Source organism: Tyto alba, unplaced genomic scaffold (genome assembly GCF_018691265.1).
Source record: "Tyto alba isolate M040663 unplaced genomic scaffold, T.alba_DEE_v4.0 Super-Scaffold_9, whole genome shotgun sequence".
NCBI classification, from domain to species: Eukaryota; Metazoa; Chordata; class Aves; order Strigiformes; family Tytonidae; genus Tyto; species Tyto alba.
Window position 1 is genome coordinate 41,113,210 of NW_024881330.1, and position 23,362 is coordinate 41,136,571.

At 38.2% G+C, this 23,362-nt stretch overlaps 1 protein-coding gene across 3 annotated transcripts in view; it reads right to left on the minus strand.

Moving 5' to 3' along the window:
• Positions 1-23,362, minus strand: part of UBXN2B (UBX domain protein 2B) — a 34,306-nt gene that overhangs the window by 6,942 nt on the left and 4,002 nt on the right. Inside the window, exons 3-9 of one of the 3 annotated variants that reach the window (XM_032994420.2) lie at positions 22,698-22,769; positions 20,958-21,117; positions 20,346-20,423; positions 18,887-18,996; positions 18,284-18,421; positions 15,794-15,955; positions 11,924-13,588 (exon numbers count right to left, since the gene is read on the minus strand). In XM_032994420.2, coding sequence (XP_032850311.2) covers positions 13,426-13,588; positions 15,794-15,955; positions 18,284-18,421; positions 18,887-18,996; positions 20,346-20,423; positions 20,958-21,117; positions 22,698-22,769 — 883 coding nt within the window. In that variant the 3' untranslated portion in view covers positions 11,924-13,425. Of the gene's footprint in view, positions 1-11,923; positions 13,589-15,793; positions 15,956-18,283; positions 18,422-18,886; positions 18,997-20,345; positions 20,424-20,957; positions 21,118-22,697; positions 22,770-23,362 lie in introns of those variants that run through there. The other 2 variants (XM_042786092.1, XM_032994421.2) reach the window with 2 other exon arrangements.

A 23,362-nucleotide genomic window follows, 5' to 3' on the forward strand; every position in this document is an offset into this window, starting at 1 on the left:
GGAGCCGGGCACCTTGCTCACATCTAAATGTGTACAGGTAGATACCTACATGTAAGGGTCCTAATCTTTGAACTGAATCCCATTCTCAGAGTTCTGGGGACTGTCAGGGAAATGCAGACTTTGAATTCAGTTTTGTTCATCGGCTTTTAAAACAAATTTTGATTTCTACAGGAACAGTAGTTATTGATCATAGGAACTAATAAACCTGCCCCGAAGACTTTTGCTCTCAATTACTCTCTGAAAGGAGATCCTGGAGAGGCAGTGTTCCTGGTTTAGGCATTGTATCATGTAGTTTATGCATAAATTGAGAGAGTCAAGATCGCACAGATCTGGCCAAACACTTTGGCCAACAACTTCTGTGGAAAAAAAAATGCAAAGTCAGTCAAAACAATTATATAGGATTTGTATTTCCTGAATTGCTTGGATTGCAAATAAGCAAATTCTTTCCTTTCATTGAATTCAAAATAACATATTTCTGGTTTTCTTCCCATTTAAAAAGCTCTCTCATTTCAAAATTACCTCAAGTTAAAGAATTAAAAGATGGAAAGCATAGCACTTTGTTTAATTTGATCTATACTAGCCGTGACAATGTTTTGGTTTGCTGAAGGTTCTGATATATTTTACTCAGGTCAGATTTGCTAAATGGCCACCATCCAGCTCTTTCTGAAATGAATTACTTTCATAGCTTCCCTAGTAACTAAAACTTCTGGGTTTTTTTCCATTTTGACCATAGAACTGTTAACTTCCTCCTACCATGCATTCATATACTGAAATCTATGTAGACTCATAGAGCATTTTCTTTCAAAAACATTTACCAGCCACTTCTCTGGAGTTCATACACAGTAAAAGTTCCCCAAGACACTTGGCACTGGGTTGCTTCCAGTGTCGTCAACATCAGTAGGAATTTAATCTAAAACTTCCACCACAGGAAGAGAAGCCAATGTGTACTGCTCTTGGAAGTCTCTTCTATAACTTTTACTGTAAGGGTAGAAAGTGGCTTTGTATATTTCTATTAACTTGAAGTTACAGAAGAGATACATCAGGGCAGATTCCAAGAATGATTTTCTATCGCTGAATGCACAAATACGGATCCATTGAACTACAGAGATGCTCCTGCCTGCTGAAATTAAATTTTGATATGCAGCATCTCGTGAATATCACAGCTGTACTGTTCAAATCAGTTTGGTGAGATGCATGTTGCACACACCCTTTACAGTACAAGTTCAGGTGCAGAGCTGCGTCTTTTTTGTTTACTTTAAAGTATAACAGAGAAATTCCTAATCACAAACCAAAGTCACTGACTGTCATTTTATAATACTCCTTTTTTGTTTCGTTTGCTGTTTATTCTGATAAACTTCTACATATTTATGTTTGGTGCTGCAGATGTTTCTTATAAACATGGTAGTTTTATTAATTTGTTTGTTTTCTACAGAGCAATCTACTTACAGAAGGAAAAAGGAGCCCGTCTTGCTAGGCTCATTGGTGCAAGTCAAATCCACCTCCATCATTACTTTCCCTGACCTAACCTCAGAAAGAAATTACATTAATCATATCATTCAAAGTAAGAATTTTAAAGAAATCTGAAGACACTTGGAAAACACTTCTGGATAAGAACTACATTCTACCCTAAATGACAACCTCACTAATATAAAATTGAAAACTGAGTCATATTCCAAAAACTTCAAAATTCATGATTCTGTGTGCAAAGATTATGTTTTAGTCTTTCAGGTCTTTCTCTTTCTCAGCACCTAGTCCCATCATTTGTGAAATCAGAGTATCAAGTCCTTGTTCTAAGAGTTGACACTGGTGGCAATGGTCCAACCAGGTCCACAAACCTCCATCTTTTCATTTGGCACGTGCATCACATCTGTCTGTTTCTCCTCAGCTGGGGAATTCATAGAATAGGTTGGGTTGGAAGGGACATTTAAAGGTCATCTAGTCCAACCCCTTGCAATAAGCAGGGACATCTTCAATTAGATCAGGTTGCTCAGAGCCCCTTCCAACCTGACCTTGAATGTTTCCAGGGTGAGGCATCTTCCATCTCTCTGGGCAACCTGTTTCAGTGTTTCACCACCCTCAGCATAAAAAATTTCTTCTTTATATCTAGTCTGAATCTACTCTCCTTTAGTTTAAAACCATTACCCCTTGTCCTATCACTATAGGCCCTGCTAAAAAGTCTGTCGCCATCTCTCTTATAAGCCCCCTTTAAGCATTGAAAGGCCACAATAAGGTCTCCCCAGAGCCTTCTCTTCCCCAGGCTGAACTCTCCCAGTCTTTCCTCAGAGGAGAGGTGTTCCATCCCTCTGATCATTTTTGTGGCCTCCTCTGGACCCACCCCAACAGGTCCAAGTGCCGATAACTCCAGAGCTGGATGCAGTGCTCCGGACAGGATTGCACCAGAGCAGAGGGGCAGAATCACCTCTCTCAGCCTGCTGCCCACGCTTCTTTTGATGCAGCCCAGGATACGGTTAGTTTTCTGGGATGCGAGTGCACATTGCCAGCTTGTGTCCAGTTTTTCATCCCCAAGCACCCCCAAGTCCCTCTCCGCAGGGCTGCTCTCCATCCCTTCATCCCCCAGCCTGTACTGATACCAGGGGTTGCCCCGACCCACGTGCAGGACCTTGCACTTGGCCTTGTTAAACCTCATAATGTTCACATGGGACAACTTCTTCAGCTTGTCCAGGTCCCTCTGATGGCATCCCATCCCTCAGGCATGTCATCTGCACCACTCAGCTCGGTGTCATCTGCAAACTTGCTGAGGGTGCACTTGATCCCATAGATGAAGATATTAAACAGTACTGGTCCCAGTATGGACCCCTGAGGGACACACTTGTCATTGATCTCCGTCTGGACGTTGAGCCATTGTCCACTACTGTCTGAACATGACCATCCAGCCACTTCCTTATCCATCAAACAGTCCACCCATCAAATCCGTATCTCTTCAATTTAGACAGAAGGATGTTGTGGGGGACTGTGTCAAAGGCCTTACAGAAGTCTAGGCAGATGACACCCATGGCTCTTCCCTTGTCCACTGATGTAGTCACATCGTCATCAAAGGCCACTAGGTTGGTCAGGCAAGACTTGCCCTTGATGAAGCCTATTCCATTACCTCATACTCCATGTTTCTCACCTGCAACTTCACAGATTTCCTGAACTACCATGGGTTTAAATGCAACTTGATCTGTTTGTCCCTTACTAAGTCTGGAGAGTAGGGTGAAAGAACCCCAGGGTACAGATGAACAAGAGGTACCTTTCAACCTAATTTATTCCATGATTCATCCCTCCTCTTTTATCCCAGTCTTGGTACTGCAGCAAGAAAGGCAAAGCTTCAAGGGACTGATGCAATGCTCATAGGAAGAGGTTCATAAGCAGAGTCACTTTTTGCTGCTGGAGCTTTATTTTGCTTCTTTCAACTTCCCCGTTTAGAAAACCCCACTGGCTCACTGAATGAGAAACTCCTGCTGACTTCCCCAGCAATCCAGTCTGACTGTTCCGCTTTAAGAAACAAACAAGAAAAAAAACAAAGGAGAAGAAACAACAGAAATGAGAAGTCCTCCCACAGCTAGGCTGCAATATCTGCAGTCTTCATCGTGTCACGGGTTGACAGATCAGCTGCAATGACAGCTAAAATCCTATCACTGAGATGAAACTATGAGAGTTGGCAATACTGCCAAAGTGCTCTGAACTTAGGTTAAAGGTGATAATAGTCCACTTAGTCAAAAATAGTGAGGAAAGCGAGGCATGTTCTAGCATGCATAAGACAGAAAAGCAATGGGAAAAAAAGAAGTCCATAATAATGTATTGCCATGAGAGCCAGCCACCACCCCCTCTCATGCTAACCAAGATCCTTTATTGTTACAATTCACTTATGTCCACTGTGGTATTTCACTAGAAACATCCCTTGTGTTCACAGTATTTTATCTCACCAAGTAAGGGCATAGGCTTATGCTTCCAGTGCCAATCTTGCCTTTTACCTCTATCTACAGACTAAAGGACTTCATTCGAACCAGAGAAGGGATGAGAAACATCCAGATACCAATAGCTTCAGCATAGTGGCAACATAGAAGCAACACAAAAGAAATTCAAGATCTTTAATATGAAAAATTTACCTTAGCTATGGCAAAAAAAAGGAAGTACAGGGTGTGTAGGAAGTAGAATCCAGTAGTGATATTTGCATCAAGTGTGACAATCTTACACTACTGAGTTGAGGAAGAGTTGTCTTCCTTTCTTACACTTTAATACATGTCTTCCAAATGATTTCTTAAATATGCATAAAAATCTGACTCTCGAAGGTTAATCCTTGGGATACAAACTATTATGATCTATCCTCAAGAAAGTAATTTTTCAGCAGAAAAGAAACTGCTACTGATCAGCCTAATTAGCTACCCAAGTAACTCATTACTCAAGCAGAAGCATTTAGCTGCAGAAGACCAAATAAAATGGATGAGGTGCAACATAATAGATGAGATCCTGAGAGGATAGAAAGAAAATATATTGTCAAAAGACTCCCTCAGTTTCAGTGACAGATGCCCAAGTAGGCAAGAATACAAAAAAAAAAAAAATCATTACATTTATGAAAAATGGGCAGCCACCTGCACGGGAAGTGTAGACTGCAAGCTCTGTGGGTGCTATGATAGCCGAAGTAAGAAGGCAGTGTCTTTTATTGTCACTTATGTTGAAGCTTTTCTAGCAGAAATACCTAATACAGATTACAATCTGTTCCTCCCTCAGAATGACAAGTTACAGGAAAAAATCTCCCCCTAATCATTTGCTATGACCAACTTGCATCGTGTTTGTAAATCAACTGTTCCATGTAAAGGCAAACCAGAGAGGAAAACTGTGCTCCACTGCTATTGGGAGCTGCTTCCCAATTCCTTAACTAACATTCAAGTCTGGCCTTCAAATCTCCAATATATTCAGGCTTCTTTTTAAAGCCTTAGACTTTCCTTTTGTTATAAAGTACAAGTGATTGGCAGAATCAACATCCGTATTTCACTGAGGGAATTCAGAAAAAATACTTACCACATTCTTGTGTAGCTACTGCTGCTACACAAAATTTCAAGTTCTTCTGAATATATTATAAAAATCCATATTATTGACTATCACATTGTTACTCTGTGGAAAAGAGACTGATTTGTTCACCTAAGAGTAGACTTAAATAAGTTTATTAGCAAAATGTAGTTTTCTCCATAATAACGATATCTCACTGTTGTAACAGCATTTAACCAATATTGTGCTTGTACAAAGACATCAGCACTATCTGCTCTTACATATACTACTGTTCTAAGAAAAGTCATAAAATTAAACGCATGTTTGTTGGTGGCCTTGGCCATGAGTAAAGGCTATTTGGAAATCACTAACTCCAGGTCACCTCTACCTTCTTTGCTTGCGCAGTTGATTGGGTAATAAAGCCTCTACAGACAACTAAGGCAAACAGACCTTGCCAGGTTGACATGTTCTGACTTTTTATGGGTTCAGCTAAACTGCCATTTCAAAAGAGAAAGAAAAAGAAAATAAATATTTTTCTCTTCCATATATTTTCTGTACGCCAGAGCTACAGAGCATGTTCATCAACACATGAACTCAGAGATCCATGGACTGATACTGCAGTATCGGCCAAAGCACTAGGAGCTAGAATTCGTTCAGGTACTAGGAGCTAGGATTGGAGAAAACAGTGACATAGCCATTAAACTGATTTATTTATCGTTTCAGTTTTACTGCAGTAGGGCCTGAAGATTGCAACTAGAACTAGGCAGCCACTATTTTTAGGAAATGCAGACACACTGAGAGACATGGCAGCAGCCACAGAAAGTTTAGGATTTGAGCATTAAACTTAAAAAATTATTCTCACATGTGCCTACAGGCAGGTCAATAGTTTCCGGGATGATGCTTAGGAAGACAGGCATTAAGCATTGCAGGCTCAAGCCTCTGACACAGAAATTAAAAAGACTTTCTGTACACATATGAGATAATGTTTATCTAAGCAAATAACAAGTAAAAACTGCTGTTTGGAAGAGGTCAATGCAGGCTAGAGGAGAAGCATGAAGGACCAAAGTTCTTCCCAAATCCTTTCAAGGTTCTAGTTTTCTCACATTTATTTGCTGACACCTTGACCTACTCCATATCTTTATCATATGTGCAACCTAAGCTTTATTTCTTAATTTGGGCCATGAGATACTACAAAAAACCCACAAAAGCCAGGCAGCACTGTATTCAAAAGGTTGAGCTCTGCAACAGCAGGTGTGTGAAAGAATTGTCAGAATTAAATGTGAAACATCAAAACACCGGAGAACTCAGTGCAGCCTAAAATGCACAATGACTAACCAAACTTTATTTGCTAATAAACTGAGCAAGAAGTAGTAATAATTTAAAAAAAAAAAAAAAAAAAAAAATTCTTGCCATAGTGAAGTGTGGACCTGAGGAAAGAGAGCTGCCCTCATGAGGACTCCACAGGGCTGGAGTCCATGGGCAGAAGCTGTCTGCCAGCACCATAAACTTACCAGAAGGGACACAGGGAAGACACCAAAACTTTGTGCAATTAGTTTTGTTTGGAGCATATTAAAACCAATTAAATAGAAATGGGGCAAGTACAATACTTATAAGTGACATGGTGAGAAGATAAGACAAGAGGAATCGGCCTCAAGTTACACCAGGGGAGGTTTAGATCGGGTATCAGGAAAAATTTCTTCACAGAAAGAGTTGTCAAGCATTGGAACGGGCTGCCCGGGGAAGTGGTTGAGTCCCCCCGTACCTGGAGGTATTTAAAAGATGTGTAGATGTGGTGCTCAAGGATGTGGTTTAGTGGTGGAGTTGGCAGTGCTAGGTTAATGGTTGGACTCAATGATCTTAAAGGTCTTTCCCAACCGAAATGATTTTACGATTCTAAGACTTAATGTACCCAGGTTGTTAGTTTAGTCTATCTCGGTGGCTTACGCTGAAGAAACTAGATGAAGAACAGTACTGAGGGAAAGGGGAAAACTTCAGGTCTGCCTTTTGTAACAGACTCTAGCAAGCTACAGCTGTCTGTAAGAACTAAACATACTGCAGGCACTGTTTACTGAACAGGAACAACCACCAGAGCCAAGTAGCTGGCCAGGAACGAAGGAAAGCAAATGTCAGAAGCTCAGCAGCCCAGAACAGTGACTATTTCAGCTGGGATGTGTTACAGGTCCTCACGAAACAAGCATCCTCTCCTGCCTTTTGCTGAGGGTACTTGTTCTGCCTTAGGCCCAAATTTCCTGGTTTGCCAGACTGACACATCCATCTGTCCTCTCTCCTCTGGTTATTTAGCTCCTCCATTCCTTTAAGCAATTGCTTTAGAGAGGAGGAAGTGTGGATCACAGAGACCCTGGCAGAAACCTGGAAGCTGAATTGCACTACATTTTTCAAAAAAAAAACCCCTCTGTCAGCAAGTAAAAATGACTCCGCTAATGTCAACATCTTAAATCATCACATTGCAAAGAATCATTTCCAACTTTCCCCTGCTCATGTGACAGGGATGTTTAATGTACAGTGGGCAAGATAAAAACGTTTGGAGAATCTCCCTCCAGCATACCCCCAATAACAGACATTTAGTCCTCCATTAAGGGTTGTGACTGATGTCAGACCTATTTTAAACACCTAATAGTTTTATTTTTGAATCTACCAAGGTGACTTGTTAGTCTGTATCTTAAAACCAGCTCGCAGTACAGTGAGGTCAGGAAGGGTCAGCTCTCGCCTTGCCAACCAACTGCACAAAGTTTATTCTCATCAGTTTCACAGAGAGCAGAGGGAAGAGCGCCTTCAAACCAACAAAAAACAAGTCCAAGAAGCCGCTTTCCCTTGTGTGGGTTAAAAGATAAGCCTTAAATATGCATATGCAACTCAGTGGTACATCTGAACTTTCCTAGTGTTGGGGTTTAAGATAGGATTCAGGCTCACTTTTTTCCTCTGAGCAGATCCTTTCAAGATCTAATTGTCTGATCTCTCCAGACGAGGCATTAACTCCGTTCACATAGACCAAATCCTGGCTTACAGTATTTTGAGTGGTGACCAAGTTACCAAGTAGTTCCAGCTGGGTCCAAGATCAGTGACTTTTTCCAGGAAAAACAGTGTTCAGGAAGACTCCTTAGAATTATCAGACTAGAAGAGGAAGAGCGAATAATTTAGGGAAATACATTTTAACGTAACCATCTGCCTATAAGCACTTATGCTCCCTCTTCTGCTTTCAGTGATTCTTTTTGGACTACAGGATTTGGGGACTGCTACTGGAAGCAGCACTGCCTTAATAAAAATATGCAGGAATATAATTCTATAGTTAAGAGTTGAAAGTATACACATGACATCCAAAAGAAGATAATGAATATAAAAAAATGTGATAGATAAAAAAGTGGAAATAAGTGTTCACACCTATCAAGGTATTAATGGACAAAAAGCTGTTCTGCATTCAGAGCCAGTCTTCACTGAAAATGTCTGTTTCTTTTAACAAGAACCACCTTGCTAAGGGAAGAATTATTCAAATGCCAGTAAGTTCTTCTCTATTAACTGCAAACTTTCAAAAAAACACCGGCACTTACATCATCACATTCAGGTAGAGATTTTTATTTGTAAAATCTAATTTTAAATGGATTAACTAAATCGGCACAACAGACTGTAAGGATATTTACGTTGTGAACATCAGATCAATGATGATTTAATTTAACTTGATTAGAAACAGTTGCAAGATAAACAGAAATTATTTTTGTTCACTGAAATGGAACACTTGTCCGGGGTTTGCACAATGCAGGCACTGAAGTTCTGATGCTTCCATTGGTCCAAAACACTGTAGATGGCTATTACCATGAAAAAGCTAATTATAATTTCGTTTGGAAATCAGAACATTTATTTTGTCCTTAAAGTGCAATTACTTGGTCATTTTTAGGATAGAGCTAGTAAACACTATGAATCACATTTTGTTTTGCTAGAACAGACAGTCAGTTTTTTTATGTCAACACCGGGTAAGACACTAAGAATTCCATGAAATAAATACCATCTTCACAGCCCTGCATAAGTAATTCCTTCTATTCGAACTCCAGCTAAAATCATCGCATGGGAAAAATGACTTGGGGGTACATCCATTTGGGAGTACTTGCTCATTGGTATTTAAATAGTCTAAGACCTCAACAAATTAATTTGGACTGAGTAGATTTATAAATGTAAAATAGTAACTCTTCCAGAATAATTCCAGATTTTTTTTTTTTAATTCCACGGTTAAGAATGTCTTGCTCAGTTTACCATAATGCAGTTTGAAATAACACATCTATCTTCTCATACCCAAGAAAAAGAGCCCAAATACATACTTACAGCTCACATTTAACTCACGAGCAGACAGCTCCCAGCAAACAGAAAAGAACTAGATACCCTCCCCACCTGTCAGTCTTAGATAAAAAAAACTTTTAAAACTTTGTTTCTTTTCTTTGACATTCAGATGCGCTGCCAGAGAGCTATTTGATTATGGACAGAACAAGACCATTACTAAAGGAGGAGAGTTGCAAGTAAGAAGTGTAAGAACGTGACTTCTGGTCTGTAACCCGAGTTCTGTTCATCACCTCTCTGGAGTTCAGCAGGCTTTTTTTGGAATGTCTGTAATGAAAATACTGAAGATGTACAGTAAGGTATGTAATGTTTCCAGCCTTTAAATATTAAAGATATGGCAGAATTTATTAATTTTAAGCATGACTGGACAAAGGCAAAGTAAATTGCTTTGCAAAAACTAAGCCATCTTATGTTACCTTGCTGTCTCTGAGGCAAAACACAAATAAATTTGGTTTAATTAAATCTTACAGAAAGTCAGCCTAACAATGAGAACAAAAAAAAAAAAAAACCAAAAAAACAAAACAGAACATAGAAAAGTTAATTTTCAAGGTTGCTTCATTCCAGTTGTTCAGCTATTGAAAAATGGTTTTTAATTTCACTTTGAAAATACTTGAACTGAGTTTCCACCTTTGTGCAAGCTTCTAATTCTTGTTAGGCTTTTCTCTACCGAAGTCTTATATTTTTTCCACCTCTGTGAAGTAACTGCCCACTTTAAATCACCTCCTCTCTCTGTTTACTTCCTGATAAGCTACCTGTTTTAAGCTCTTTTAATTTATTTAATTCAGCACTTCCATTTACTTTTTTGGTCCCATCTCTAAAGCTCTTAAGAAGCAGGACCAGCACCATAAACAGCAAAGTCACCAATAACACACACACGTATTAAAACCACCTCCCGGTCACAAAGTCAATTCTGTAAACCTCAAAGGGGTGTAAATAGTTGTGCTGCGTTGCTTTCCCACTGTCATCCAGCTCCTTTCCAGGCCATTAGTGTCCTTCACAGTCGGTTCCAGTTTTGTAACTTGACATTTGGCCTTCCTGAGGATGCGGCTGATCCGACTGCTACAGTTCACTACATGTCCACCGTGCTTGCTGCCTACCGTCGGCTAGCATCGCGCCAATATTTGGGGTTTCAAAGTTTCAAATACTTGATAAGCCGCGAAATAGTCCCAGTCCTACTTTTAATTTCTTCAGGGACCCACTCCGACTACATCCGCTCCACAGAAACACCACGAGGTTACTGCTCCTGGCGTGCCAGGAATTCAGCCTGTATTATTCCAGACTTGCTGTTCACTCTCTCACCAGCACATGCCTGCACTGAGGCCTGTCGGGCTTAATCAGCGTGAGCAAGGGGAAGATGCATCTCCCTCTGTCCTCCCTGCACAGAATAATACAATTTAAAGACCATGGGAGCTTTAGCTTAGCGCAAGCAGGGAGCTAGTAACAGCTCCTCTGAGTGCGTGCCTGCTCCTCCTTGGTTCATTTAACAACTGTCAGATTTTCACCAAAGATCAGTAACAGCACGAGACAGCTGTTGATACACGCTAATTGTACAGGTATGTCCAGCAGTCTGATTAAAGCAGAATGTTTACGAATGTCTCCACGTGCTGCTGAAAAAAAGAGAAAACCCAAAAAACTAACAAGCCTGATCATGTTTACCCAGAATAATTGATTACAAAGAAGGGAATAGTGTCAAAAAAAGGAAGGAAAAAAAAAAAAAAAAAAAAAGCACAAGTATCGAGGTCCAGAGAGATTTTTGTGAGAGAAAACATTTCATTTTGGATTATTTGGCTCATGTGATAAAGGACTTCTGAGAAAGGCAAGCAGAGGTGAAGCCTGAGCCTTTCATAAGTTGTTTACAAGAGCAAGTGACAGGATTAAGAGGAATTCCCAAGAAGCCCAGCAGGCTTGCTGCGAGGGAAAGATCATCATCCTCTCCTAAGTTCCTTCTCCCTTGTTTCAGTCTCCCTTCTCCCTTGTAGCCAGTCTTAACTGCATATCCACATAGGTCTGCACTCAAAGAACTGTTCTGTGCCAAAAATGCTGAGATGTTAGCTACATGAGTGAGAATTTAATGTTAATAAGAGGTATGTCATAAAATTATGAGACGGACAATTCTAAAAGTTTTAAAGTACTGAGAAGCAGTGAAATATTTGATCACGAGCATTGATGCATTTCCTTAGTGTTTGACAAAATAACATCAACTGCTGGGAATCCCAGTTACTCTCAGCTTCTACTGAACACTAAAATTTACCAGGTATTTGAAACAAAGAGATTGTGAGAATACGCAGTTGTGTTTTTTGGCATAATAAGAGAAAAAAAAAAAACCAAAATAAAACAATTTAGTTAATCACTGTCCTTCATACATCAGTGTTTAACTAACAATGGTCTTCAGAACTAATAAGCAATGTAACTTTGTCTATATTATGAACTGAAATATGCCCAAACCACAGATTGCCCAGGATCGATATCACAACACTGACTTTGGCCTTGCATCTGTATAGAGAAGTGTTAGCATATAAAATAATTTGGCATGCGACACAATCACCACTTCATCACAACATAAATTGGGAAGAAAACAAGAAGTGTTGCCTATGGTCTTTTTGGTTTAAAACTTTAATTCCTTCGCACATGAAATGAATAATGATTAAAATCATGCAGATATTCAGATTACAAAACAAAATACTTCAAATACAATTGCACGTTTAAAATTTACTCAAATATTTACTTTGATGTAAAAATGTCAGATGAATCAAATATACCGAGCAATAATAATCTTAGCATAAATAAATATTAATATTTTCAGAATTAAAATAATCAGTGAAAACAGCATTTGTAACACATATACCAGTACAAGAGATACAGCCCATTTACCCTCCTTCAGTGTGATCCACTCATCTGATATAAAGCCGCAAATACTATAAAACTGCATATGACTAAAGCACAGCAGCCAGTTTGCCCACAACATAAGATTCCTACCTGCAGTGTAGGGCCGAGTTATTTGAAAAAATATATAATTTCAAAGATTAACGGGTTTAACTATACAGCTTCCAAACAAGTATAGTGAAAGTTGCACAAACAAATCCCCGTTGAAAATTACAAAATGCCTTTGGCCAAAATTCCAAATATAAAGACCTGAAATGCAGGTCAAAAATACATGACCAATTAACATGTCTACTTCTGTGCATGCAAGTGACAGCATAAACAAGTCCTGTCTTTGTGCACCTTGGTGGTTTTTTGCTTGGTGTTATTTAAGTTCCTGTAAAGAATCATGTAGCTGCACAGGGTTCAGCTGCATATTTGGGTTCAGAGTGACTACAGGCCTACTCTCATGAGATCTAAATCACAGCATTTCTCCAGATGACAGTGGTCTCTCCTGTTTCTCTAGCTTCCAGAAAAAAAAAAAAAAGTATACTTATTTTCACCACAAATAGAACAACTAGAATACAAGTGAGAACAATCTATTGTAATCTGCAATATCTGAGGTTTGCATCTCCTGAAGTGATTCACCCATATGAACGATATAGGGAAAATTACATAAAAACTAGAATATAAATACTGTACTGCACCATGAAACACTACAAACAGAATATACAAAAATTATATTAGGGCATTAACTATCTGCAACCTATTAAACAGAACACCTTAATATTAATACAGCTTGGAAGGTAAACATAACCTACAGGCTAAGTTTTCAAATGGCTGTTTGTCAATGCAGCATAAAACATTTCCATAGTGCAAATTTTACCAACTGTATGAAAGATACTGTCCCCTTCAGAAAAATGCTTCTCCTCCCACCCCCCTCAGAATAATGAAGACTCAAAGTCATACCTCATTTCAGGTTTAGTACAAGATGTGGTCTGAAACATACCAACAGAGGGAAGCTTAATTTTAATACTGAAAAAAAGCCAAACAATGCTGAGAAGTTAAAATAAAGAAGTTAGATATACTATAACTGAAAGGCATGAAACCCAAAAATCTGATCCGTGGAAGTGGGGGAATAAAAAGACATTGATCTTTCCTTTTTTTCATCTGTTAGAAACATATTGTATGACAATACAGCCCGCTCCCTGTATTGTTCCAACAACTGTAAGATTACTTTAATTGCTGAAGAATCACAGTGTTAAGTATATCTGCTTCTTGTAGTGTCAGGCTTTCATCTGTTAGCTCTTTATTTGGAAAGGTAGTCACAAGAACAAAATCAGTTGTTGCAAATGCTGGACGGGACTGGATAATGAAATCTCGAATATCCTTAATCCTGTGGAAAGGATATGGACATGAAAACTGTGCATGATTCCATTTCGACATAAATCTCTGAACATTAAAATGATCAGAGAACACAAAACCTTCTAACAGACTAAACTATTTAATATGTCCTATTGATTTTACATTATTTTCAATTTGATCCGGATGACTAATGGTTGTAGCCTAGGATTTTTTGCTTCTTGCATAAAAAACCTGAAAAATTAAAATGAATGTTGCTTGTTTTCTCAAATAACAAAAATAAAATTTGTAACATATATTACAAATCGATACTTAACACAAAGTCAAGTAATTTCAACACTAGCTGTCAAAACTTTCACTATTAGTCTATTCCAAAAAGGCTAAATCATTCATGGAAGGAAGAATCTTAAAATTTATGGTGACAGTGATGAGAAAGCAGAGGGGAATTATTAATCCACTTCAGTAGCAAGAGGTTTCCCCTACTTTCACTCAGAACTGCACTTCTGAATTATAGTTCATAAAACAATCACATCAACAGTATAACAGGAATAATTTAGTTTTATAAGACATGGATGAAAAATAAATGAGATTTTAGAGATAAAAAACCCTGAAATTAGAGGTTTCTCTCCTAAGACAGGAAGGTGAGACTAGATCTTTGAAGATCTATTGTAACTCATAAGCAGGCAGATTTACTGTAGCCAAATGAGCAGGGACTTCAACTTTCTATCAGTCTTCAAGGCTTATGGCACAAGCACCACACTTCAGTAACTGATTCTGATCATACATACGGCTACGGTAACTAAACTCAAAAGATTCATATCCAAGAGAAGGTCAATAATGATTAAAATAAGCTTCTGCCAACACACCCTTGGCTACAGATTTTACTGGGAAGTTTACCACTTCAACACTTTCATGCAGACAGAAGGAAACACACGATGGCTACAGAGGCTCCCGATAAGCCCGACTGTTTATCCAAGTCACTTCTCCAGCACACGCTATGAAGAAAGGACCTGGGCCTGTACTACCAGCGTACATTACCAAGTCTGCTAAAATATGAAAAGTTATTGCTGTATCTTCCTCCCTATTGGCACGTCAGCTAAAATTGCCTCATTGGGGTCTGTGTATGATGTCAAGCTAAGAACGCTGCACGCTGGCTCTGTCCTTATTCTGAGCCAGAAGGAAAAAAAGGATGCAGGTGAACTCTCCATATACCATTATTAACATGGAATTGGGTCCACGCTAAGACCACCTCTACGGCAGGATTCAAGCTCAGTTTCATCTGTGTACTAACACAGATGTTGCAGATGTCTGATCAGGGCTGGCTTTAACCCTGCTTGCTGTGAAGTGTGGGTGGAACTACTGCCCAAATCTCTGCCCTTTGCCCAAAGTTCTCTCAGCCACGCAGTGCAAAGCAGTGCTTTGCAGAACCTTGCACTAAGACAACCTCTTCGGCAAATAAATGGGGTTGGCCAACACCATTTGTGGCAATGCCCCAACAATGTCAATAAAACTGATGGCAAGCTCTAATCAGCAGGCTACTAGCAGATGTAAAAAACCCACCCAGTTCACGCGCTGCCAACTCCTAGGAGATGACCATCCAAAATGAAATAAAGGTTGGCTCTCAGTATTATGTCCAGCCCACATGCCAGAACTGCAAATGAGCATGTTTTGTCCATATATATTTCTGCATATGGGCTGGAGTCTACACTTATAACCCATGTCATGTTTAGTCACAGGCTCAAGAATAACGAGGTAGAAAGCTGGAGCTCCTCATTGTGGACCACAGGATTTCTCTGTGTGTAGTGCAGACTATATTCCAACTGAGACTATACTCCACACCTTGCAATAAAGTGAGTTCACAGTGTCATCCGAGTCAGCCACGTGCTCCTCCCAAGAAGAGCCCAGGGCTGGGGGATGACCACATAGCAAGGCTGTCCAGATTTCAGTTGCCCTGAGAACAGATATAGCTGGTACCGTGTCCTTACGGATCACAGGACAAAACTGGTCATAAAAGTTTGTGAATTTACAGTTATCAAATAGCTTGTGATTCCAAGTACAGAATTTTGCTTTGACGGTCCATTTGTCAGTACATCTATGTTACGAAAATGACACAGAGCTCTAGCATTTCAGTGGAGCTGTATTTTGCCATTTTTGATGTCTTGCTGATATTCACTTAATGGCAAACCACAAAGTTATCAAAATAATTATGGTTACCTGCATGGATGCGGAATCAATTTACCTGTGTGTTTGATTAAATCTTTGTATTAATCGGCTTCCATCTGCTAATCTAATTTGAATTTTAGTTGCTGGCATGGAATCATCAATCAGAACAGGTGCATTAAGAATGGATTTCTCCTCCTCCTCTGGGGAAGAAGGTGTGCTGACTATTTCAGGTGTAAGGCTAAAGGATTGAAAAGAAAACAAACCAGATGTTACTAATGGAGTCAAACCACAACTGAATACTATTCCAGCTGTTTTTTTCACTGAATGACTACCATGTATAGCTAGTACAAATGAGCAATGAAAATCCTCTCAAAGTTTCCTGTATTAAGTATAAACACAGCTTTTCCAATAGAGGCATAAATAATGCTTTTGTAGTTTCTTGTCAATGATTGCAGCATTTCATATTTATTTTTCTTATAACTGTACATACCATTACATTTACAAGATTTAAAATAGGTAATCAAGTATAAAACAAAATTAATCTTTGTTTATGTTTAAAGAGCATGAAATGACAGTCTTCAATACTAAGATTTGTGTGTCATACCTCCTGGATTATATTAAAAAATAATCATGCAGCATTATAGTGCACTAAATTGGCCCAAACTGCTTTACCAATTCCTTTCAGGAGCACTACTTTATGATTCTGGACATCCCCCACCCTTTTAGAGCACAAGTGATATTAACAGGTAATTGACAGCACCACATAGTAAGGTGGAACTTTTTACATTTAGGATAAAAAGAATAAAATCTGATTGGAGATAACCATTTGGCTGCTCCTTTCATTGCTTACATACCTGAAACTTCATAAGCTACCAAAACAAACAAAAATACCACACAACAGGTGTGTACATTTTCTTATATTCAGAACATCCTCTCTTCCACACCTATTTTCTTTAATAACCTGAGCAAGTGCTCAAGTGAAAGAGTTATTATATACATTTGATCTCTACATCACCCCTGTCAGAACTTACCACCTTCTGAGTTCTACTGAGCACATTTCCTCATTTTAAAAAAGATGGAATGTAGATTAGAAACAGTTAAGGATCAGTTATTGAATTAAATTACTTGCAGAAGCACACCAGCAATACCTTTTTTGGCTACCAAACATATTACATGAATAAATACAATTGTGAACAGAAACCTCGAAGTATTTACAATCCAACAGCTAACATGGAGTCAGCTGAAAAAGATGTTATAAAGCCTGTAGTTGTAATGTGAAAAAGCTGGTGTTTGGCAGAGTTGAGGTTACTGTTTATGCTTACTGACCAATTTAAGATGAACTGAGATTACGGACTTTTAGGCAAAGCAGTCTGAAATGCTCAGTCACAGGAATGACTTTAGGCACATCACATAACATGTATAACTCAACTGAACTGATAAGAGTTTTAACAGCATCAGCCTACGCTTGGACTGGGACAGCAAATGAAACAGAACCACCTGCAAGCTCTTCTAAATTATTAAAATTATTTTTTTTACCACATAAATGAACTTTACATTCTAGTTGGAGACGACCCTAGAATTGAAGGAAGTGGGGGCTCCAATCAGAGGTTAAAAGTTGAGCCCCTCCTCTTCCACAATCCAGGCTTCATAGTATTATTTCATCTAGGGGAACATGTACAATTTCTATGGTTGTTTGCTTCTAAAAAACCCAGATCCTACTATAGTTTTGCAGCACCATTTGAAGTTTTAATCAAATCCTATTAAAAGTTGCAAGATTTTCATACAATTTATTGTTCATTTATTTTGGATCAAATTAGAAAAGAAAAAACAGTTTATCAAATTATTTCTCTTTCTTAAAGCTAACAGACTTGCCTTGTATAACTTACAATGAATGACTGTTTACAAGGTTATATTTCAGGACAGTATTTTTGCTCCTTCATTCCAGAAAAAAACATATGAGAGTTTCTCCCATACCAAAATACTTTCCATCTGCATTAAATGAGGCATCACCCGTGTTGTTGCAACAGCACCTCCTAGTCCCTCTGTCCTGATCTCAGCAGTAAAAGACAAGGTGTATCACAGCTAAGCCAGAGCAGTGTGTATCCTTACACTGCCACATTATAACTAAGTTCTGCCTGTTCCTCACTAAATGGGGAACAATTTATTTGTGTCTGCTTCCTCCATCTAGAGATTTTGTACACTACTAACCACCTTTCATCTTCCTTTGCTCCTGTTTTAAACACAGCTGAGGTTTAAAAAAAATGATAGGCTAAACTATATGCAAGAAGAGACAGAGAAATCTCATAGTCACAACAAAGCACAAACCATCTAGCAAATCTATAGGAAGTTTCAATAGAGGACTAAGACATAAATAACTTTTTTTAAGATTATACGTAAGTGTTCATGGTTACTGGTGACTGTGAAATCAGGGCTCAGACTCATGGCACAGAACAATTTTATATTGCTTTTGTCACCTGATTACCTTCTCCAACAGTCTCCTAATTGATTAAATTCAGCTTTTGAAATAACATACAAACACAGAACAGAAAACTTAAGTGTTTTTTACCTTCCAAGCTTTTGCCCTTCGCCACTGAAAGCTTTGAATCGTAGTCTAGGCTTCACATATTCCTGCTCTTGGTGGTCTTCCATATCTAAATTAACCTGGCCACCATGAACAAGTCGCTGCAGTTCCACCGGAATTTCCCTTAATTACGAAAATAAAAGTTTCCCAATTACGTTCTGAACAGCAATACACAATTATACAAAAAACTTACACAGTACAATATGAGTTGATACTGTATTTACTTTAAAAGTCACAGACGTACAATTGTTTTATGAATTTATTTCATCCTAAAAGAAGAAAAATATCAGTGATCTGACAGTCAAAACCTAGAACGTACTGACAGTCAAAACCTAGAATGCGCTAACAAAACATGTGAAACTAAAAGCTGTTGTAACAAGTAACATTCAGAGTTAAATAACCAGAAGGAACCAAAGGGTTCCAAATTTTTAAATTCTCCATGCATCTGATGACAAACACAGAATATGTTTTATGGGTGCAGGCAGAGAAGCAGCCTGGGGTTTTCAGTAGTTATCAACATGCGGAGAAAGCATTTTTCTTCACTTCACTTGGAAGACATTCTTCAAAAAAGTTGTCATTTTAACCTACCCTCTTTTAACAGACTCAAGAAACTGAGCATTTGTTGGGTCTGAATAGGATCTCAACTCGCCATCATCTAAACTGAAGCCATTCCTCCATAGTTTCAGCAAAATTTGAACCTATGAAGCATAAACAGTGAAATTAAAAAAAAAAAAAAAGTAAAGCTAGACAAATAAGGTATTTTAATCTCATACAGATTAGTTATAGAATTTTTGATCTATACTTAAGAGATTTTGTAGCAGACTACAATCAAGAATGACAAAAGAACAGATCACTGCACTGTAACTATCATTAAGAGTCCTTTAAAAAAAGCAAATAATAGTTATAGACTACTATCAACTTCAAGACCACTTTTACACTTTGAGAAAAATAATCTCTTCATCTGCCATCCATGACATAACAGATGATAATAATGACTGTGTAGTGATCTTCACAGTATTCCAATTAGTTTCAAAACCAGTAAACGTTTCTTGTTGATAATTTAAGAAATAAAGCCATAAAATTACAAATTACAAAAGCCAATATATCAGTTACAGCAAAAACTGTTCTTTCCTCAAATTATTACGTGCTGAGCTCCAGTCAAGTTGATACTAGCTCCTTTCAGCTCAGATGCTGAGAATCTTGGAAACCAGCCTCCTTCACTCTCTTCTTCTTCTCCTGCAAACCTGTACATGCAGTCAGGGCCTTTCACCTTCAGAGCCTGCATCTCTCTTCCCTGCAACTGCCCTGCAGTGCAGCACAACTAGGCTTCCCGAGGCAGTAAAACTGACCTTCCTTCAGAAAACTATCCCTGCTCTCAGTTATAACCCCACCACAACAGGCTTCTGGCTCAGTACAGCTGGCTATTACGTAGAAGGTAGCAGCTCCTGCTGTGACACGATAGCACCCTTCAGCCTGACCCACATCCTTTGGCCTTACTCGTTGCTTGGTTTTATTTCTAGATAAGCTTAACATTTGTTCTAGCCATTCACACAAATGGCAAAGTGTAGAGAACTTTGTTTTTCCTCACCCTCTCCCTTGCTTCCTGCTTTTTAAATGAGAGGAAAGAAAGGCCAGGCAATTTTCAAAAGACCTCTGACCTGCTGCTTTGCCATTCCTAGAATACATCCACACTCTCCAGTTTGAGATTGGCTACTTTGCAAGCCACTACAAGAAACAATTCCTAACCTAAGAGGATTAAAATGTTAGAATAGCTAAGAGAATGTAGAACAGCTGGAGGTAAGTAACTGAAAAGAATGTCTGCTAAGAATGTCAGAGTAATTTACGTCAGAAAATTCCATAATGGAGGCCCTAGGGGTATCTAATGAAGATCTGTTCTCTGGGGACACTTTAACAATTTCTACTTAACATGTAGCTAATATGTAGATATTAGTTTTTCTTCACAGACACAGTGGGATTTCAAGCTGTAAACATGATTAAGCAGACATCTGTTGGAGATTGTTTCTTGCTATTCAGAATTTGTACTCACGTCTTGATTTTCTCCATATATGTATTCAGAGTGCTTTTGTGATGAGTCACCCAATCTATATCCACCACCAGAAAATGACTGGGAAAAAATATATAGAAAAGCTTATTGAAATAAAGATCTGAAAGCTTGTTAAAATTCTAACCTAGGTACAAATAAAAGCATCAGCAAGCTTGCTTCTGTGATAAAAAGCAAATACACTGTTCTGACTTGTATATTTTCTAAGTGGAAAATTACACCTAGTAACCATAATCAGGCCAAGCAGATTTTATGTGATGCATTTCAGTTTCTAACCTGTACACTTGTCCAAATTAATTCAACAGATAAGGTATTTTGATTGGGATGCAACTACAGTTTTTTTGTTTTTGTTTTTTTTTTTTAAATCAATTTTAACTAAAAAAAAAATAAAAATTATTCCAGTTCTGTTTGATTTCTAATGATTTCCCCTGAAATTGTGTGGTTCCTCCCCACTTTTATTTTTTAGAGTAAGCTATTTGAGCACAGATAACACACAACTATTCACAATCCACAAAAAGGTATATCTGCTCTCATGTGGTTAGATGAGTTTCAGAGAGACTAACGTAAATAGAGATCAAAATATCTTTTAACTTTTACCTTAGCTTTACTGAAATCACCAGATGCTCTTGAGGCTTCATCTAATGGGACAGCCCCATGTTCTTTTGCTTCCTTGAAGAGTTCAGCAACAATTTTACTTGGATTATTAGAAGCCCCAGAAATCTGTAATCCTCTATATTCTGAGTCACCTGAATAAAATCTTTAGAATAGTAATGTTCATAAGCAACAATGCTTTAAATGACAAGCATAATTTTCTTCTTTCCATCAAAAGAAAGAAAAAAAAAATAACAAAGAGCCAAAACATGGCACAAAACCTCTTCATTCTGATCACAGCAAATGTTCCACTTGGTTCTGACCTTCCCAGCAACCCAAGCAGCACTGCTCCAAAGACACTTCACTAACAAAACTACCAAGACACCTTCTGGAACATACCCTAGAAGTTAGGGGCCAAGGCTGTATATTTAAGTGAACACAGTCCTGATGCAGCTGTGGCTTTATACACCTCATCTCATGTGGATGCTGTTCCCAGAAAGACCGATTTCCTCGGGGGTGTCCTGTGCATGGGACTGCGCCAGGGCTGGTTAGAACACAGATTCACAACTAACACCACCTTGGCAGAACAAGTGTAAAGTAGTTGTTGGAAAACCTGAACAGTGCCACAATTCAGTCTTTCAATTTAAAGATCTAGTATACTTCATTCCTGGCAATATCAGAAATGAAAAGTTTCCAATAAATTTATTTAACCTTTCAAGGCTTTTTAAAATCTGCAGAAACTGCTGTGGAAGCGAATTTGTGTTCTTTTCCTTCAACACAGCCCCATTTCTAGCTCTTGAAGATGAAAGGTTAAACTACAAATAATTCTGTTCAAAACTGTATCTGTTTGATTATTGAGATTAAGATATTCCTTGAGGATTATCTTGAAGAAGGCACTATAAATATCTAAATACCAATGGAATAGATGCTGTAAAAAAATCTGTATATAAATATAAAACCTGGCAAACCTCCGTGTTTTGTCTTTGATTACAAGAAGCCTTATTAACTAACAAAATAACTGCTTTCTACTTTCCTTAACTTTTTCACTTAACCATTTGGGGCAAAGCAAATCAATTGATCCATGTGAAACTATCTCTCAGGCCAGTGACTTCAAAAATGCTATTGATTCCACCATATTTTACAATTACCCAAAAATGGTAGTGGGTATGAAGGTGCTCTACAATCACACTGCTTTTATGATGTCACGTAACTGTCAATCCCTTAGTACCATCTCTCCTTTGTACATAAATCTGTATTTTTTATTCCAATTGCCATTTACATGGAAAATCTTTAATTATTAGATTTAAAAGAATTATAGTAATAAGGAGATGAAACAAGAATTCTCATCAGAATTTGTATTCAAGAAAGGAAGTACTCAAATATTTCAGTAATGGATACACAGAACAATTCAGGGTATTTGAGAAAAGGCAAAAAAGCTTTTGAGTCCAAGTGTAAGTTACAACCTTTACATCCATACCATCGCATGCTAAGGCACCTACAGGTCCTAGATCACTACAACCAGATTCTGATAAATATAGTTTTACTACAGCAGCATACAGCTAACACTTACTTTAATAAGTCACCAAGTGTCTCTGTAGTTACTAGCTCTTTGCAGGATAGACTTAGCTCACACGCATTTTGAAAAACTGGGGCAGGGGGATGGGGACAGTGGGTAACAAAGTGTGAATGTCACAAAAAAACCCAATTACTTTCACAACTGTTTTTTTTGTTTTGTTTTTAAAATACCTTTGGTTTTCTTTGTCATCGCTCATGCTTCTCTCTGGTTTTCTCAACCTTCTAAGAGAATCAATTTTAAGACTGCCAAGAGAATAAAAGAAAACGTCTAAAGATGGTACATACACTTCACTAAGTACTTCATGTATCTTCTGAAACTACTTTTTCAAAAAACTAAAGATATCAAGTTGTTGGGGGGTTTTTTTGTTCTCACCATACTTTTTTTTTTTTTTTAAACAAAGTACATAGCCATGAATGCTTCTCAGTGAATAAGCAGAAGGCGGCACATGTATGGCAGAGTCATTTCGCAATAACATTTGGACTAGATGATTGTTATAGGTCCCATCCTTTCCAACTGAACTATTCTATTCTATTCAAGCATAGGTTATGCTGAATTCTGCTTTATGCCACTGGTGGTTCCACAAATAACACAGGTAATATGCAAGCTCAGCAGCTGTTTCAAAATCTACCTTCCCAGAATGAATGACACTTCAAATTTTTCACATTTTAGCTGTTTTTGTCAAGAAGCAAGTTGTCTAGTGAAGTCAATACTGGCTTTCCTTGATGTCCTGGAGTTCCTGTCTATAAGGATCTTCAAACTAAATAGTAGGCTTTTTTTTCACTTCTATTTTACACAATTTTAAGAATGCAATGAATGGCGGCATCGCAAAGACTTT